Genomic DNA, 15,586 nt, shown 5'->3' with positions numbered 1-15,586 from the left:
GTCAAAACATTTGATATGTATTTATATTTTAGAAACTAGGATCCTAACTTAAATATACTGTCACTAAGGAAAATTTAAATTTGTGAAGATTAAAGATGCTCATAAATGGACTTTTACTAATTTATATTCTGATAATTCTATTTGTCACTCTTTTAAGTTGTATAGGACCAAGTGATATAAAATAAATTTGTTATATGCCTACCAAGGAAGTTGGAGAGAACCTGGAGATATTGGTGGAGGGAAGAGGACAGTGGTGTTGGAATATTGTATGCCTGAAGTTAGAATGAGAAAATAAAAAAAATAATAAAATTGAGTCGCTGCTACAAAAAGAAAAAATAGATTAAAGATGCCACACAGGATAGAGCTTACTTTGGGAGCCTAGGTAATTTGAAGACCCCTTGTTATAGTGTTTGCAAGGACAGTTTTTAAAGGCATGAACAGAATGGATGGTGGCAGTTAATTTTAGCCAAAGATTGCTGTGACATTCCTGTGAATACTCTTGGTTTAACACCCATCAGAACCTTGGCTTGAGAAGGGAAAGCATTTTGTCTTTTCTGTCTTCTGTTTCTGAAATTCCTCTCATTAGCTGATGCTAATTAGGAAGACTTGTATTTGCAGGGCTGATCACAAGAACTCCACGAGTTAGCATGAGGGAAAATAGTAGCAAAAGAGATGCGAGAACAGAAACTGGGTCTATTCTGCTTACTGTCACAAAAGTAATGGAGCCAGTGTCACTCTTGTTTGTGTTTATGTTAATCTTTCCTAATTTTCAGACTGCTATAAGTGTGTGCAAATGGTCAATTCGAGTCTTGCACAACTGACTGCATCCAAGCCTCTCACTTGGATTCAGAAATTATCATGTACAGGAAGCACACTGTTCAAATCCAGGCTGGAGGACAATGCAGGAAGTCTGTCATGCAAGTTATTGGACACAAGCAATGTGGAAACGACCAAGGACATGAGGACAGAAGGAATGGAAGGCAGGTGAGTTTGAAAATCTTTTCTATGGGTACAAAATACTATGGACTTGCATACTCTGGAGTGATCCGTACCGTAAGAAATTGGTTCAAAGGGTGTCAGATATCTCAGGGCAGGATACGTTCATTGAGTTATCAGCAGACTGATAACTTACAGAGACTTACCAAAGGCCAGCTATGAGCAAAGTCTGTGAAAAATGCTATTCCCCCAATTGCATTGATTTTCTGTTTTGATGGAGAAAGAATTAGGTGAAATTATAAAATAAAGAAGGGAAAAATAAGCTGTAATAGTAACCTATAGTGACCTATTTAGTCTTATCATGTAACAGTTATTAATCCAACTGCTTGTATATATCACATAATTTATTTCTCATACTGTTGTAAAGTAGTTTACATTATATTTCCCATTCTACAGTGGGAAAAAATGGAGTGTTTGGGAGTCAAATATGCATAGCTCATCCTGAAGTCTGTTCTTTCAGCCTCTTTGCTGTGTAATTCTTATTTTTTATTTGTTTTCTTTTGGGGGGGACTCACGCAAGTGTTCTCACACTAAATCCTGGCTCTTACCTCAAGGATCAATCCTAGCGGTGCTTGGGGAAATCATATATGGTGCTAGAGATTGAACTGGGATTGGTTGCATGTAAGGCAAAATTGGTTACCCATTGTACCATATCTATGACCCTGTGTTCTTTTTACAATGAAAATAATGGGCTTCTAAATACAGAGTTGGATTATAACACAATGGTACATACATTTAAAATTAGCCTAGATATTTGATCACAGTTATATTGCATGCTTTATAAATTGCACATAGATTCAGAGGAGTACATGATCAAAGAAGATTATTGCACGAGTAATTTTGGGGGATGAGTAATATATCTGCTTCAGAAATAGAATATGGATGATTCACTATGTATTTATATATATTTTCAAGTAATTATGTGAAAATCATCCCCCAAATTATGTTGATGCAAATATATTGCCATGTATGGCAAACTAATTCAATAAGGATGGTACAAAATTATAGGTGTATTTGTAATTGCTGGAAAACAAATCATTCTAAAATAAGAAAATAAGATATATTAAAATAACTATCACTGGGGAGCAATAGCACAGCGGGTAGGGCGTTTGCCTTGCAGGCAGCCGACCCAGGTTCATTTCTTCCATCCCTCTTGGAGAGCCCGACAAGCTGAGAGTATCCCGCCCACATGGCAGAGCCTGGTAAACTCCCCGTGGTGTATTGATATGCCCCAAACAGTAACAAATCTCACAAAGGAGAGTTACTGGTGCCCACTGGAGCAAATCGATGAACAATGGGAGGACAGTACTACATCATTATCTTTGGAGAGAGGTGCAGTTAGGATAGAGAAGGGATCATTCTAGATAAGAACTGAGTACTGAAAGTATGTAAAGGGATATACATAGTAACTTTTCAGTGCATTGCAGACCATAATGTCCAAAAGGGGAGTGGGAGAGAGAGGGGGGGGGGAGAGAGGGAGAGAGAGAGAGAAAAGAGAGAAGTGCCTGCCATAGAGGCAGGGTCGGAGTGGGTGGTGGAGGGTGGGAAATGCACACTAATGAAGGGGTGGTGAAGGGAGGGGTGATGGAACAATGTATGACAGAAACCCAATCACGAAAGCTTTGTAACTGTATCTCGTGGTGAGAGCCCGGCAAGCTACCTAGAGTATTTGATATGCCAAACACAGTAACAACAAAGTCTCCAATGGAGACGTTACTGGGCCCGCTCGAGCAAAAAATTAATCAATGAAAGAAAAACATCAGAAACAAACAATAACAACCATTTAAAAAATATTATGTCTGGGTTAGAAATTGAGGCAGGAATTAAGTATCTTCTCTTTTTCTCTTTTTTTCCTTTTGTATGGATATTAATTGAGTCGCATGACAGCACTCAGGAGGTTTGGAGGCAACAAGATGGCTTCCCTCACATATGTGGGTCGTTTGTGGGAATCGCTGGGATGTGAGCTCAATCCAGCTTGTGACCTTTAAACTCCTTATACGGTGGTGCTTTCTGCAAGTGATGCGTCCAATAAGGGAGTCAGACTTCGACCTGGAAGATTGGGGGCTCCAGAGCCCAAGATGAGCCCATCTTCCTAAGGCCTCGGCCAGGAGCTGCTCAGAGTGTTTTTCTGCGATAGTAGTTACAGACTGGCACAGATTCAAGGATAGCAAAACAAGACTCCTTCTTTTTGATATAGGATTGTCATAGCATTCATTACCATCGTTAATATGTCTGTCCAGTGAATAAGTGCCTCATAGACTAGGTGCCTATTTAACTCATTGTTATCCTAGGACTCACTAAATTCTTTATTTATTAATATACAGGCTCCTCAAAGGCCAGTTGCTGCCTTTGCTCTCAACTTGGTATGACTTTGGTATGATATGGATTAGTAGCCAGCCTAAATGGCTGCAAGATCAGGTTTCTATGTTTCTCTGTGCAGTCTTCAGGGGGTATCAGAGGTATGGCTACTGCAGCACTCTCGGTTCAGCTAAAATCAAAGGCAAACAACAAAGCCAGGAGCCACTAAAAGCACTGGTGTCTTATACTTGCTATCTCTTGTTAGTAATATCACCACCAGGAGTTAAGGAAATGTAGCAGTGGAAGTGCTGCATACCTCACTCAAAGGAGGGGGTGGGGAGAGAGAAAAAGAGAGAGAGAGAGAGAGAGAGAGAGAGAGAGAGAGAGAGAGAGAGAGAAAGAGAGAGAGTCTCCCGGAAGGCAGAAAGATGCAGAGTTCTCAGTGCAAATAACCTGGTATTATTATCTCCCAGATATACCTCCTTGAAGTCAGTGTATGGATAGAGGAGGAGGTTGGCATTCCGAAACCCTTGTCATTCTCAGAAATGCCCAGGAGCCCCCTTTAAGACCTCTCATCTCATCTCATCTCATCTCATCTCGTTGCCTCTCCCTACAGCACCTGCACTGGACAGCAGCAGCCGCAGAGCATCTGTTTGATCCAGAAACCAACACCTATCAACCCTGATTCTGGACCATCTGTTCAGAGCACATGCACAGATGTATGCCAGGCCATGGACCAGGTTTTGGCTGAAGGAAATCTTTCTCATGACACCAGCTCTCCATCTTTGGGTACCACTTTATTTTGCCTCCTGTTTACAATATTTTTGTGAGAATATTCAGAATATTTTCACATTTGTTAAAAATATACACAATATTTGGGGGTTTAAATTATTTTCAAAATAATAGTCTTTCCACTGGTTGGAAAGAGCTTGTGGTCTGCCTTTGGCTAGGCCTGGCATGTGGACCTGAAGTGTGTCGGTGCTGATGGGTAATGCCCCAGCACATTGGTGCATCATACTTTCTAGAAACAGCTCTTCACTCAATCCAGCAACACACCCTCCCACATTTACCAGAAAACATAGACTGAATGGACAGCTTTGCCCTCCTTCCTATATCCTTCAGGCAAGTCCCCCAAAGAGACTTCAAGACTAGAGAGCATGATTCTGGGAAGTACATCTGGAATAGAATGGGGGTAGGTCTTTACTGTGAACAGGTTGACTGCCAGACCCAACTTTGGGGCCTCAGAGAGAAGAAGGGTATGGAAAGTACTAGGCAACAGACCACCATTTGGGAATTCCCCCCCTATTCGAGGACTTCTGATTAGTAGGAGGGTAGGAGAGGACTCCATCGACTCAGGCTGATGGAACTTGCATGGAGTCTGAGCTGAGTTGCCTCCGATGATTGGCTTTGCTGTCTCATCTCTGTGCCCTAATTTTTCAGTTTTAGCTTTGACTTCCAGCAAGTAAATCTCTGCTCACACTTATCCCATGACGAGTGCAGAGAAAAAAAGTTATTGTGAGTTTTTGAGAAAACAAGACTGATGGCTCAGCTGCCCTGATCCCTGCTCCCTTCATTCAAACTCGACCAACACTAATCGAGTCAGGCTCATCAAAAGCATGTTCACTTATCTGTTCCTTGCGGTGTGTGTGTGCATGAATGTGTGTGTGTATATGTGTGTGTGTGTGTGTGTGTGAGTTTGTACATGGGTGAGAGAGAGGGAGGGACTGTTTAATCATTTCTCCTTTTGTATTAGGTCTCAGATAACTTTGGGGAACAACAACATGGACTTTGATTCCACCTCTAGGGTCCCAAAGTGAAAGAAGAAAGAGCTTTTCAGCTGTGCCTGATGCAGACATCGTGCATGTGACTCTGAGTCGGGACCCGTGTCACGGTTTTGGTAAGAGGCTCCTGACATGAGACACTGTGTCTTCCTGGGCAGAGGGGAGGTGTCTGCAGCTACCCTTGAGATTTTCTGCTTCCCTGGCCCTCTTTCCTGCCTCTCACGTTTGGCCTTTTTTAAGGGGTCTCTTGTTTCACCCCTCCCTTATAAGTATCCCTAACAGACGCTGGTACTGGTAAGGTTTTGGGATGTGTATTTTTGGGATTACAGTGCAAAACAGAGAGACTTATCCAAATACCACATATTAATTCCTCCCCACCCCCAGTTTACTTGGATTCCTAGTGCTGGAATTGTCCATGTTTTTCACCTAATTTTGGGGTTTGAGTGCCACATCTGGTGGTGCTCCAGGGCCACTCCTGTCTCGCTTGATGCTTCAGGGCTACTTCCAGAGGTGCTAGAAGGTCATGCAGTGGCAGGACAGACTTTGGCCTCTCACATGCAAGGTGTGTGCTCCAAGCCTTTGAATCATTCTCAGGCCAGCTTTCTCAGGTCTTGTCATATTTAAGACCCTAAAGGTTACATGCAAAAGAAGACACTGGGGCAAAGTACTGATATAAAATTTTTATCTCTTTCCTATCTTTGATTATCTCCTGGGACAAAGCCCAGAGCATATTGATAGCCTGTGTTTCCAGCTCTGACTGTGACTCCAGGTGAGAGTAACCTACTTCTCTCCATGAGTCATGGCGGAATAGGAGCTGTTCGTGGATCAGAAGATCTAGGAACATAGATCCACTTCACTGCATGCTAGCATGAACAACAAGCAAACAACCTAACCTCTCTGAGGTTATCATCAGGTCATTATCATCTCATTCACTAGCATCTCGGATTACAGGTTTTGTAATTAATGATGGAGACAATGCAGAAAAAGTGTGCCCTGGCCTCTTTATATCCTGTATCATACCTGGGGGACCAGCCGACAGAACAAAAAAGCTCAAACCAGGTATATCTTCCTTTTAAGTTATTAGGGATTCTGCTTTCAAGAAGAAACTGCTCTTTTCACTTTCCTTGAAGACTTTGAGATGTTTTCTTTTCTCCAGGAGGGCAGATCCTAGCCTTGAATCACATCAGTTTGGAGGGCTTCACCTTCAACATGGCTGTGAGGATGATTCAGAATGCTCCAGACAAGATAGAATTACTCATTTCTCAGCCCAAAGGTATGTGCTCATTGGCTTTCCCAGACAGGAAAAGGCCTCCTTTGTTTGCGGGAGTACATTGTCACCATGGAGGATCTGTAAGTCCATGTACATTTTTGCTTTTGTTTTCTTTTTTGGCAGAGTGGCTAGCAAAGAAGTAACGGTAGTGTCAGAGATCAGCAGGTATTGGCCTATCAGGGGCAGAACGCTCCTGCTGCTACTTGTCCTCTGGCACAGAACCACCTATTCGTTTGTTAGACATTGCTGCTACACCCAGCATATTGGTTCTGCTGTTTGCTTGTTTGTTCATTTCTTGGCCTGCCCTTTTTGCATGAACATGAGGACTGTTGTTGTTGTTGTTTGTCATCAAAGTCCTTATTGAAAGTAACTGGATTTCTTTTTTTTTCCTTTTTGGGTCTTACCCAGCAATGCTCAGGGGTTACTCCTGGCTCTGCGTTCAGGAATCACTCCTGGCGGTGCTCGGGGGGACCATATGGGATGCTGGGGATCGAACCTGGGTTGGCCGCATGCAAGGCAAATGCCCTACCCTCTGTGTTATCACTCCAGTGCTGAAAGTAACTGGATTTCATTTAAAAATTCAATTTTGGTGAGACTGTCTGGTGGGAAGGAGACAGAGAAATGGATCTTTGCAACTGAATTTGTATAGCCAGTACATTGTTCTTATTCAGTGCCCATTTAGAGATCAACCCCAAAAGGTTTAAAGCCAAAAACATTTTAAAATGCTTTTATTCAGCCTTTATGTAACTAGAAGGGAAAAGTAATTACCTAACATCAAAGAGTAATATTACTGCACTTAGTTGGAGCAGGTTTGGGGAGTGGACGGAGATAATGGTGGAGGTGAATGTCTCCCAGTTACCAGAGACTATTAGCACATGATCTCAAGCAAATAACCTAAACTCTCTGAGCTGCAAATCATTATCATCTCAGTCACTAGCATCTTGGATTACAGGTTTTGTCATTAATGATGGAGAAGATGCAGGCAAAGTGTCCCCTACTGCTTTTTTTGACTCAATGATCTTGTAATTTAACAGCAGACTGCCTGCAAATCCAGGCTCATGGATTTCGTCCATACATTCCCAAAGCATGAATCACACAGAAGCATGTTTTTCCTTATGCGAAGAAACACTTCACATCATGAGAGTTAGTATTTCCAACTTCTGAATGTGGGTACCCCATTCGCTGTCCTTGAAAACAACACAACTCATTGCTGCACATTAACACACAAACTGATGGCTTTCCCAGGCGTGGCCCAGGCCCCTGCTCTCGAAACCACGTAAGGAAGAAGGTAATGAAGTTGGGGCCTCAGCCACCATGTTTCATCTTGTGAGTGGCGCTAACTCAAGGCCTGGCACTTCACACCATCAGATCTGCTCACTGCCTCAGACTCCCCAGCAGCATCACTGCTCTTTCCCTGGTATTTACACTCCTTCCATTTCCTTCCACTGTCCTATAGGAATGAGTTTGAGTAGAGCACTCAGACCATCCTTTGATTGGTCAGAAAGCACTGATCCACTGTGCTGTGATCAACATACATACTGCTCATGGATGGGCGGACTCTGGGGGGGTGTCAAAAAGAGACACTCAGAACCTTTGAGACTCAAACCACAGCTGCACATTAGAATCTTAGACAACGGATTTCCCACAAGGCCTGTGAATTCCATGTCCTCTCACCCTGGGTCCTCAGTTATGTGTTGGTAAACTGCCTCATCACAGTTGGGGACCCTACACAGCTGCTACGATTGCCTGAAGAAGATATTTCCATAATGATGCTGGCTGGGTCTCCTGGGTTGAGCCTTGACCACCATGAATTTATGTCAGGTTTATATTGTTGGAGCAGGTAGTCTAGACTAGAAGTCAGGGACAAGACAGATAATGTTCCCATCATAAGCAGCCATCACTGTCAACAATAGATTGAGTCTTAATTACCTACAGGAGGTCTCCTTGCTTGTATTTCTATTAGGCAGGAAACAAGTTGCACAGCTTGACTTTTTAATTCAGTTTTACATCCTGTCATTGTCTCATGTGGAGGGTGTAGAAGAAAATGAACAGATGCTTACAACATTGCCAGAAGGACAATGACAGTGGAGTTGAGAATGAATGAATGCCAGGAATGAAGCATTACAGAATGATAGTCCCTCCATCCTCTAGTATTACCTTTAGGTTTGAATAACTTCAAATCTAATTAATTAAATTAAATTCCCTTACTGTGTGAGTTTGAGCATTGCTCTGAATGCTAATGAGTCTGTTTCAAAACCTACTTCCATATTTTTATATCTCCATCTAAAGATAATACAACTTATTTATTTATTTATCCATGTGAATTTGTTAGGCAGCTAATAGAAACATATTAACATAACTACATTTCTGAAGTTCTACCATGTACATGGTATATAACATCTTTATACCTCTTCCTACAATGTAAAATTGATGATATATTTTATTTATAAACATTACAAACCATAAAATTGTTGATAGTTCTGTTTCAGGTAAAATGAAATTGAGGTTAAGTACCTGGCCCCAGGCTTTACCTGTTAATTCCAGAGCTCCAATTCTTTCCTCTGTTCTGTGCCAAGTCACGATTCAAATACGGGATGAATAGGAATTAGTGTCTCAGCTTTTACCCACAGGGAGTTTGTGGTCTGATTGTTGCCAAGCTTCCCCAAATGTCCTGACCTGAAGCGATGAATTTTGGCTAACATGGAAATAACAGATTGTTCAGAGAGGCTCTGCAAGAAGTGAAGTCTAAGAGAACCACCACATCTTGTTCATTGCATATTGGTTATGATGCTTAATCCTTTCAACTCTGCTTTTTCATGTTTGGACAGAGATAATACCTTTCCAGTAGGTAAAGATGAAAAGATGAAAAGCTGTGTATGTGAGCACAAACTTGTGCGTGTATGTTGGTATGTCTTTGCACTTATTTATATCGTGTGTGTGTGTGTTGCTCATCAAATGGCAAGAACTTAATAAAGGAGAGCCGCTAATTATCAATTCTCTACCACTCCTGTGTTTTTACAGTTGAGTTGAAGCATCCTATTTAAGTTTTGAAATCATACCCAAAATCTCCCCTTTCTCTATTCCGCATGCATCCAAAATTTACATCGTTCCCAGCAGCTATAAAAGGTCGCCCTGTCAATGGAGGAAAACGGTGCTCTGCGTGTAGAGATGCCACCTTTATGCCAGTCTTTTCAAGCTGTTGACTCCTTTCTGGCTTGTTTTTATAAATGTTTTCCAAAAGACCCCCAAGTGAGGAAAAGAATAGCACAGCCAATTCTGAGGTCTTCTCCACAGACAGCCTGAGCAATGGATACCAGGGAAGATTTTCACCACACAAGCAAGACCAGGTGCAAAATAATAGAGGGCAAGAAGTGACTGGACTTCAGAGCTTTATACCCACGCTGAGACCCCAGCTTTCCTTCCTGCAGTTAAAGGTAACTGCCCCCTGGCTCCTCCCTTGAATCTGGGAGAGAGAGAACAGAGCTCAACAGCCTTAATTCCAAAGTTCCTCTATAGAGATTTGTTAACTCTTTGACCCTCAAACAATGCCTGATTGTTGAGAATAATCTAAAGAGAGGAAGACAAAACCCTTCCAGCATTGTGCCTGACTTATCTTTGAGCCTCCAAGGTCTGGGTCCTTTTTCCTTAATTGTAATCGTTGCTAGAAATAACATTGGCTGTTGCCAAGAGCAATGCATCAGCAATCAGGCATCTTCTAGTCTTGATCTCTAGCTGGTTCTCAAACTGTAGTTGGATGACTTTGCTCTTGACAACCACACCGAGGGAAAAGCAGCCTTCGTCACAGAGTTCTGTGCTTTTGCTCCAGGTCCATGATCCTCCAGCTGTTTTCTTGGACACCTTTGCTCCTTCAGACCTTTCTCCCTTCTATTCTGGTGCCCTGAATGTTCCTGGGTTGTCTTAGTTAGTTCTGGTTAACTCTGCCAAGGAGAAGCCCAGTATGCAGAAAAAAAACCACACAAACAAAAGCCTTTTCCTATTTTCCCTTTACTCTGACAGTTATGACCATTTTTTCTGAAGCCAGATGTGATTTTTCCACACCAAGAAATTCTTACATCAGCTGCCCACAGTTAGTATCACATCCCATACTAAGGGCTCAGTCTTACAAGAGAAAACCCAGTTTAGATGTCAGTTCTAAGTCTTAGGCCCTAAGGTGCCACACACGCTGACATGGTTACAAATTGGTGGTATGCAAAGATTCCTCCTTGGGTTGTATTATTGCCTAGGACAGCTCATAGAGCCCCCCCCCCAAAAAAAAACATTTTACTGATTATGCATTTTGTTACAAAGGATGTTTAAAACCAGATAAAGTGATAGTGAAGACTGCAATGGTCCCAAGGGCGGGAACTTCTGCCTCTGGGAGTTGGGGTGTGCCACCTGCTGGTAGGTGGATGTTTTTACCAACCTGGCAACAATTCTTTGATTTAGGGAGTTTCATTAAAGACATCATGGAGCTTTGAGCATACTCCAGCCTAAAAATTTTACTTAAATATTAATTGTACTTTGCAACGTGGTGGATCAAGAGGCAGCTAAGCAGAGGTGGCAAATGGGACCAGAGTTGGGAGTAGCCATGCTCTCATCTAGCAGGTCTGTGTTATCACACTGCCTTCCCTTCAGCAACTTAAACAGTGCCTGGCATGTAATTGATGCAGCCTCATTGATGAATGATAGATAACTCATACATGGTAGGAGTCATAGTACTGAGAAAAATGATTGGCATTTTGTAGACAATTCTTCTCTTCTGTCCTTCCCTTAAGCATGTTTTAGATACTCAAATGTAACAATCTTGTTAAGGATGATTAAAAGTTCTCCTGAGGTTTTCTTCTGCTTAAAATCTGCTGCATGTCACCTCGTATCTAGTATATCATCACTTGGATGGTATTCTGTGTGAGGCTCTCAGGAGGTGCCTGGATGCTACATTTACCGAGTAGGAATGAAAGGAACTGCCGTTATTGAGTAGAAACAGGAGGATGTACATTTATTGAGCAGAAATAGAAGAACCGCATTTATTGAGTAGAAATAGGGGAAACTATATTTATTGAGCCTCTGTTAAATGTTGGGTATCACTTATAGTCCCATTAAGCAGAAGCTATCTCTTTCCAGTTCTGTGAATTGGGAAACCAAGATTGGAGTGACCAATCAGAGTCAGGAGCTAAACGAAGTCAGGAATTAATCCCCATTCACCAAACCTCAAAGCTTGTGCTCTTTTTGATGGACAATGCTGCTACTCCTGAGAGCAGGCGGGAGTGGAGAGGCAACATTACCTTAGGTAGGGAAAATGTTCTCACATTCTCTTGATCTTCATTTATTCACTTGTGACAGGGTGCTGGTTCCTGTCCTCTAGCATTTCCCGAGGTCAATGCCAATGAAATCTACTTCGTGGAACTGGCTAAAGAAGATGGGACTCTTGGCTTCAGTGTCACTGTAAGAAAACTTATAGAAAACTTACTGAGAAAGATTAGAGAAAAGTTAAACAGTTATAAGATGTTCGTCTGGAGCTTTGGGGGATATTTCACTCATGACCACTGCTGATCCTGTGTTGCTTGAGCTCCAGAAAGAAGTATGGGCGTAGCGGATGATCCAACAGTCAGAGTGAACATGGTTGAGTGTGGGTACAGTGGTGAGAATGGGAGTGTGAACACATATTGGGAGACCTAAGACCCTATTGGGATGAACAGGAAATCCCAGCAGTGTGGGTGTAGCTGGGTGATGGATGAGCCCTGACTCTGTCTATGCTGGACAACAGGAGAGGACATCAGGGTGGGGTCTCAGGGACACAGATCAAGGTGGGTCAAGTAATTAGAGCCATCCAGAATAGGGTCACAGTGATGCCCAGTGCTCCCACCTCCAAGACTAGGAACTGTCTATCAGGCCAGGAACTTTGCCTTTAATTTCTGAGGTTATTTTTTTTCAGAATACACACAAATTTATTGTGGAAATAGCAAAACATAGAACAGTGGGTAGGGCGTTTGCCTTGCACACGGCCGACCCGGGTTTGATTTCTGGCCTCTCACATGGTCCCCCAAGCACCACCAGGAGTAATTACTGAGTGCAGAGTCAGGATAACTCCTGAGCATTGCTGGGTGTGACCCAAAACCAAACCAAACCAAACCAAAACAAAACAAAACAAACAGATCAGATCAGCAATTGCAAGTAATTGGAAATGGGGAAAGGGAGTAAATAAAAAAGATGAGATTCGTCTTGATTTTGATGCCAGTTACATGACCATTACATTACATTTGTAAAAACAGTACCATATGTTAAAAGGGGTCAGTATTGCTGTATGTAAATTATACAATATTAACTCCAATTTCATTTTGTTTGGGGTTCACGCCCAGTGATGCTCAGGGCTTAGTTCTGCTCATGTGTAACACAGAACTATTACTCAGCCCCCTAGTGGAGCCTGGGAGACCCAATTAAAGAGCTGGGGATTGAACACAAGAGCCTTACCTGCTGTACCATCTCTCTGCCCATTAACTGTTTTTAAAATACATTAGTGGGGCTGGAAAGATAATACAGTGGCTAGGGGATTTGAGCACCACCTAAAACAAACATGAAACAAAAGCCATGAGCAAGTTATAATAGACATAGAATAGAAATAATTTACAATACTTCCTTTTGTGTGGTTTGAGCACAGTCATGCCAGGTTTGCTCAAGAGTTTGCATTGCGTCTGAGATAGTTCAATGGGATACTGCACATGATTTGCATGTATGGGAGACCTGAGTTGCTCCATTGGATCGTCTGGTCCCTGAGCTCCACCAGGAACCACCCCAGGCAAATGGGAGTAGCCCCTTGTAACTGCCAGGTGTAACCCCCAAGCCAAAATATATTATCCAAAAGAGCATGTATCAACTAATTTGTATTGTGAAGTGATGTAGGCATTGCAGTCATTTCTGAGTTTTATCTGGCAGATCCCAGGGGAGGGAGAATAAAAAAAAAACCTGCAAGAATGGTGTTCCACTGATGTAAAAATCTACATACGTGTGTATGCATGCATTAACTCAATTAAAAGAAAAATGTATTTATCTATGGGGACATTCATGAGTTATTAGTTAAGTATCTACCTATCTCTATTGATATTTGGTGTTTTGGGTCAACACCCATGTGATGCTGGTGGATATTTCAACTCTGTGCTCCAGGGGAGCATGTGGTTCAAGGGATTCAGCCCAAGATTTCTGCCTGTGCTCAGTCCATTGAGTAAACTCTCTGGCCCAAGTGTAAATTTTCCTAAAGTAAGCTGCAGAATACCAGGGAGTTGTATTTTACTTCTGTGTCATAGACCATTTACAAGTGCATATAAGACTTGCCTCAAGCAGCCTTTGGGCTTGTAGCTGTACCCATCTAGGCTGCAGACTTCCTGTAAAGAGACACAGTGTGACTGATTTCTGAACACCTGCCACAGTCCAGTGTAGGGCTCATTTCACTGTGCACTTAGGAGCACCGTAATGGCAATGTTATGGTCTGAGCAAATAAGTGGAAATCTAAGATGTCACCTGGTGACGAGGCAGAGGAAAAGAGTAACACGGTACTCTTATTGGGGTACATTACAGAGCCTCCCAGGAGGAGGTTAGACCAGTGAAGAGTTTTCTATTGTATTCTTTAGGGTGGCATCAACACGAGTGTGCCCTATGGTGGTATCTACGTGAAATCCATTGTTCCCGGAGGGCCAGCAGCCAAGGAAGGACAGATCCTGTGGGGTGAGGCATGGGGGGGTCATGTTCGGCTCTTGTGTACCTGGTGTGCTGACCCTGGCCTGGGAGAGAGTGTTTGGACCTTACCTCCTCCCACTCAAAGACTCCTGGTTTGCATCTGGGGCCCATGTTACTGGGTGCACCCACAGAGAGACCGACCCCAGGGTCAAATGTGTGTGATGACACACTCACAAGCATGGGGTGGTTTAAAAACACTGTTTCAAAGCTTGTTACTGTTGCACCTACCGTGGAGAAAGCAGTGTTTTTGAAGGGGAGCACAGTGACCCCTTTGTTAAGGCTGGGGTAGGAGGTCTGGGGGTGTTTGGGGCCACACGCCACCCTAGAGCCTCCTCTGTGCCCTTCCTCATGTCTTTGGCCCTGAAGGGAGGAGCTGATTCTTATTGTTCTCCTGAACTGAACCAGAAAGGACACCTCAGATCTGCCCCCCTTAGAATCCCATTGTCCCTGCATCAATCACGCAGCTCTCCCTGACCTTTTATGAAAAAGAAAAATCCAGGACATATCAGTTTTGGTCCAAAGTGGCCTGAAGGAGAAGGATGAGCTGAGCGGGCTCCCTCCAGCCCTCTGGGAGCGAATCATAGAGAGTCTCAGTCTCACTCCTCCGGCTCCACCGCAGGGGCTCCTCACGGCAATGCTTCCTGCCCCCCCTTGTGGCCGCACGGAGGGGTGCAGGCAGGGACGGTCCCGTAGACTCTGTAAGGTGTCCACGGCCTGGCAACATGACATCTGTGCTTCTCTCAGGTGACCGGCTCTTGCAGGTGGATGGCGTGAGTCTGGGTGGCCTCACCCACAAGCAGGCCGTGCAGTGCCTCAAGGGAACGGGGCAGGTGAGTGCACCGTCAGAGGGGCCGGGTTCCTGGAGAACATCAAAATCCGCCCCAGGGCAGGCAGAAAGCAGAGCAAAAAGGAATTTCTCTTTTTTGTTTCCACCCCTCCACCACCCCAACACATCTTCCTCCTACCACTACTTTTTTTTTTCTTTTTGGGTCACACTCCGCGATGCACAGGGGTTACTCCTGGCTCTGCACTGAGGAATTACTCCTGGCAGTGCTCAGGGGACCATAAGGGATGCTGGGAATTGAACCGGGTCGGCTGCGTGCAAGGCAAACTCCCTACCCGCTGTACTATTGCTCCAGCCCCCCTACCACTACTTTTGTATGGACATGGGAAAGTCTGGATGAAGCAGACAGATGTTTCAAGCAGAAAAACTCCAACCCCCACCCACCCACTCCCATCCCCAAGAGCCTCTTCTTGCTGTCACTTGCCTGGATTCAGAACGGAGCTGGTAAAGGGAAACTGGGTCTCCTGCCTGACCCTGGGTGTCCCTCAGGCTCTCTGCTAGAGCCTCAACTGACCCGTGCTTCGTGCCTCTGCTCAGGTCCTCTCACCAACGTGTCTTTTGCACGTGCTTTATCCCCACCGCCATCCCACTTGAAAATTGGCACCTTGTTTGAGGCGACCCACTGTTCCTGGGGCTTTGCATCTGAGTGAAGTTGAAATTTAAGAATCA

At 43.7% G+C, this 15,586-nt stretch overlaps 1 protein-coding gene across 1 annotated transcript in view; it reads left to right on the top strand.

Annotated features, from left to right (window-relative positions):
* Positions 1 to 15,586, top strand: part of FRMPD2 (FERM and PDZ domain containing 2) — a 106,066-nt gene that overhangs the window by 74,608 nt on the left and 15,872 nt on the right. Inside the window, exons 18-27 of the mRNA XM_056130435.1 lie at positions 785 to 984; positions 3,911 to 4,013; positions 4,295 to 4,301; positions 5,099 to 5,191; positions 6,027 to 6,134; positions 6,232 to 6,352; positions 9,587 to 9,779; positions 11,686 to 11,787; positions 13,968 to 14,061; positions 14,818 to 14,903. Of these exons, the coding sequence (XP_055986410.1) occupies positions 785 to 984; positions 3,911 to 4,013; positions 4,295 to 4,301; positions 5,099 to 5,191; positions 6,027 to 6,134; positions 6,232 to 6,352; positions 9,587 to 9,779; positions 11,686 to 11,787; positions 13,968 to 14,061; positions 14,818 to 14,903 (1,107 nt within the window). The remainder of the gene's footprint in view (positions 1 to 784; positions 985 to 3,910; positions 4,014 to 4,294; positions 4,302 to 5,098; positions 5,192 to 6,026; positions 6,135 to 6,231; positions 6,353 to 9,586; positions 9,780 to 11,685; positions 11,788 to 13,967; positions 14,062 to 14,817; positions 14,904 to 15,586) is intronic.

Source organism: Sorex fumeus, unplaced genomic scaffold, assembly GCF_029834395.1.
Source record: "Sorex fumeus unplaced genomic scaffold, SorFum_2.1 ptg000078l, whole genome shotgun sequence".
NCBI lineage: Eukaryota > Metazoa > Chordata > Mammalia > Eulipotyphla > Soricidae > Sorex > Sorex fumeus.
The sequence above is the reverse complement of the archived record's forward strand: the minus strand, read 5'-3'. Positions and strand labels throughout refer to the sequence as shown.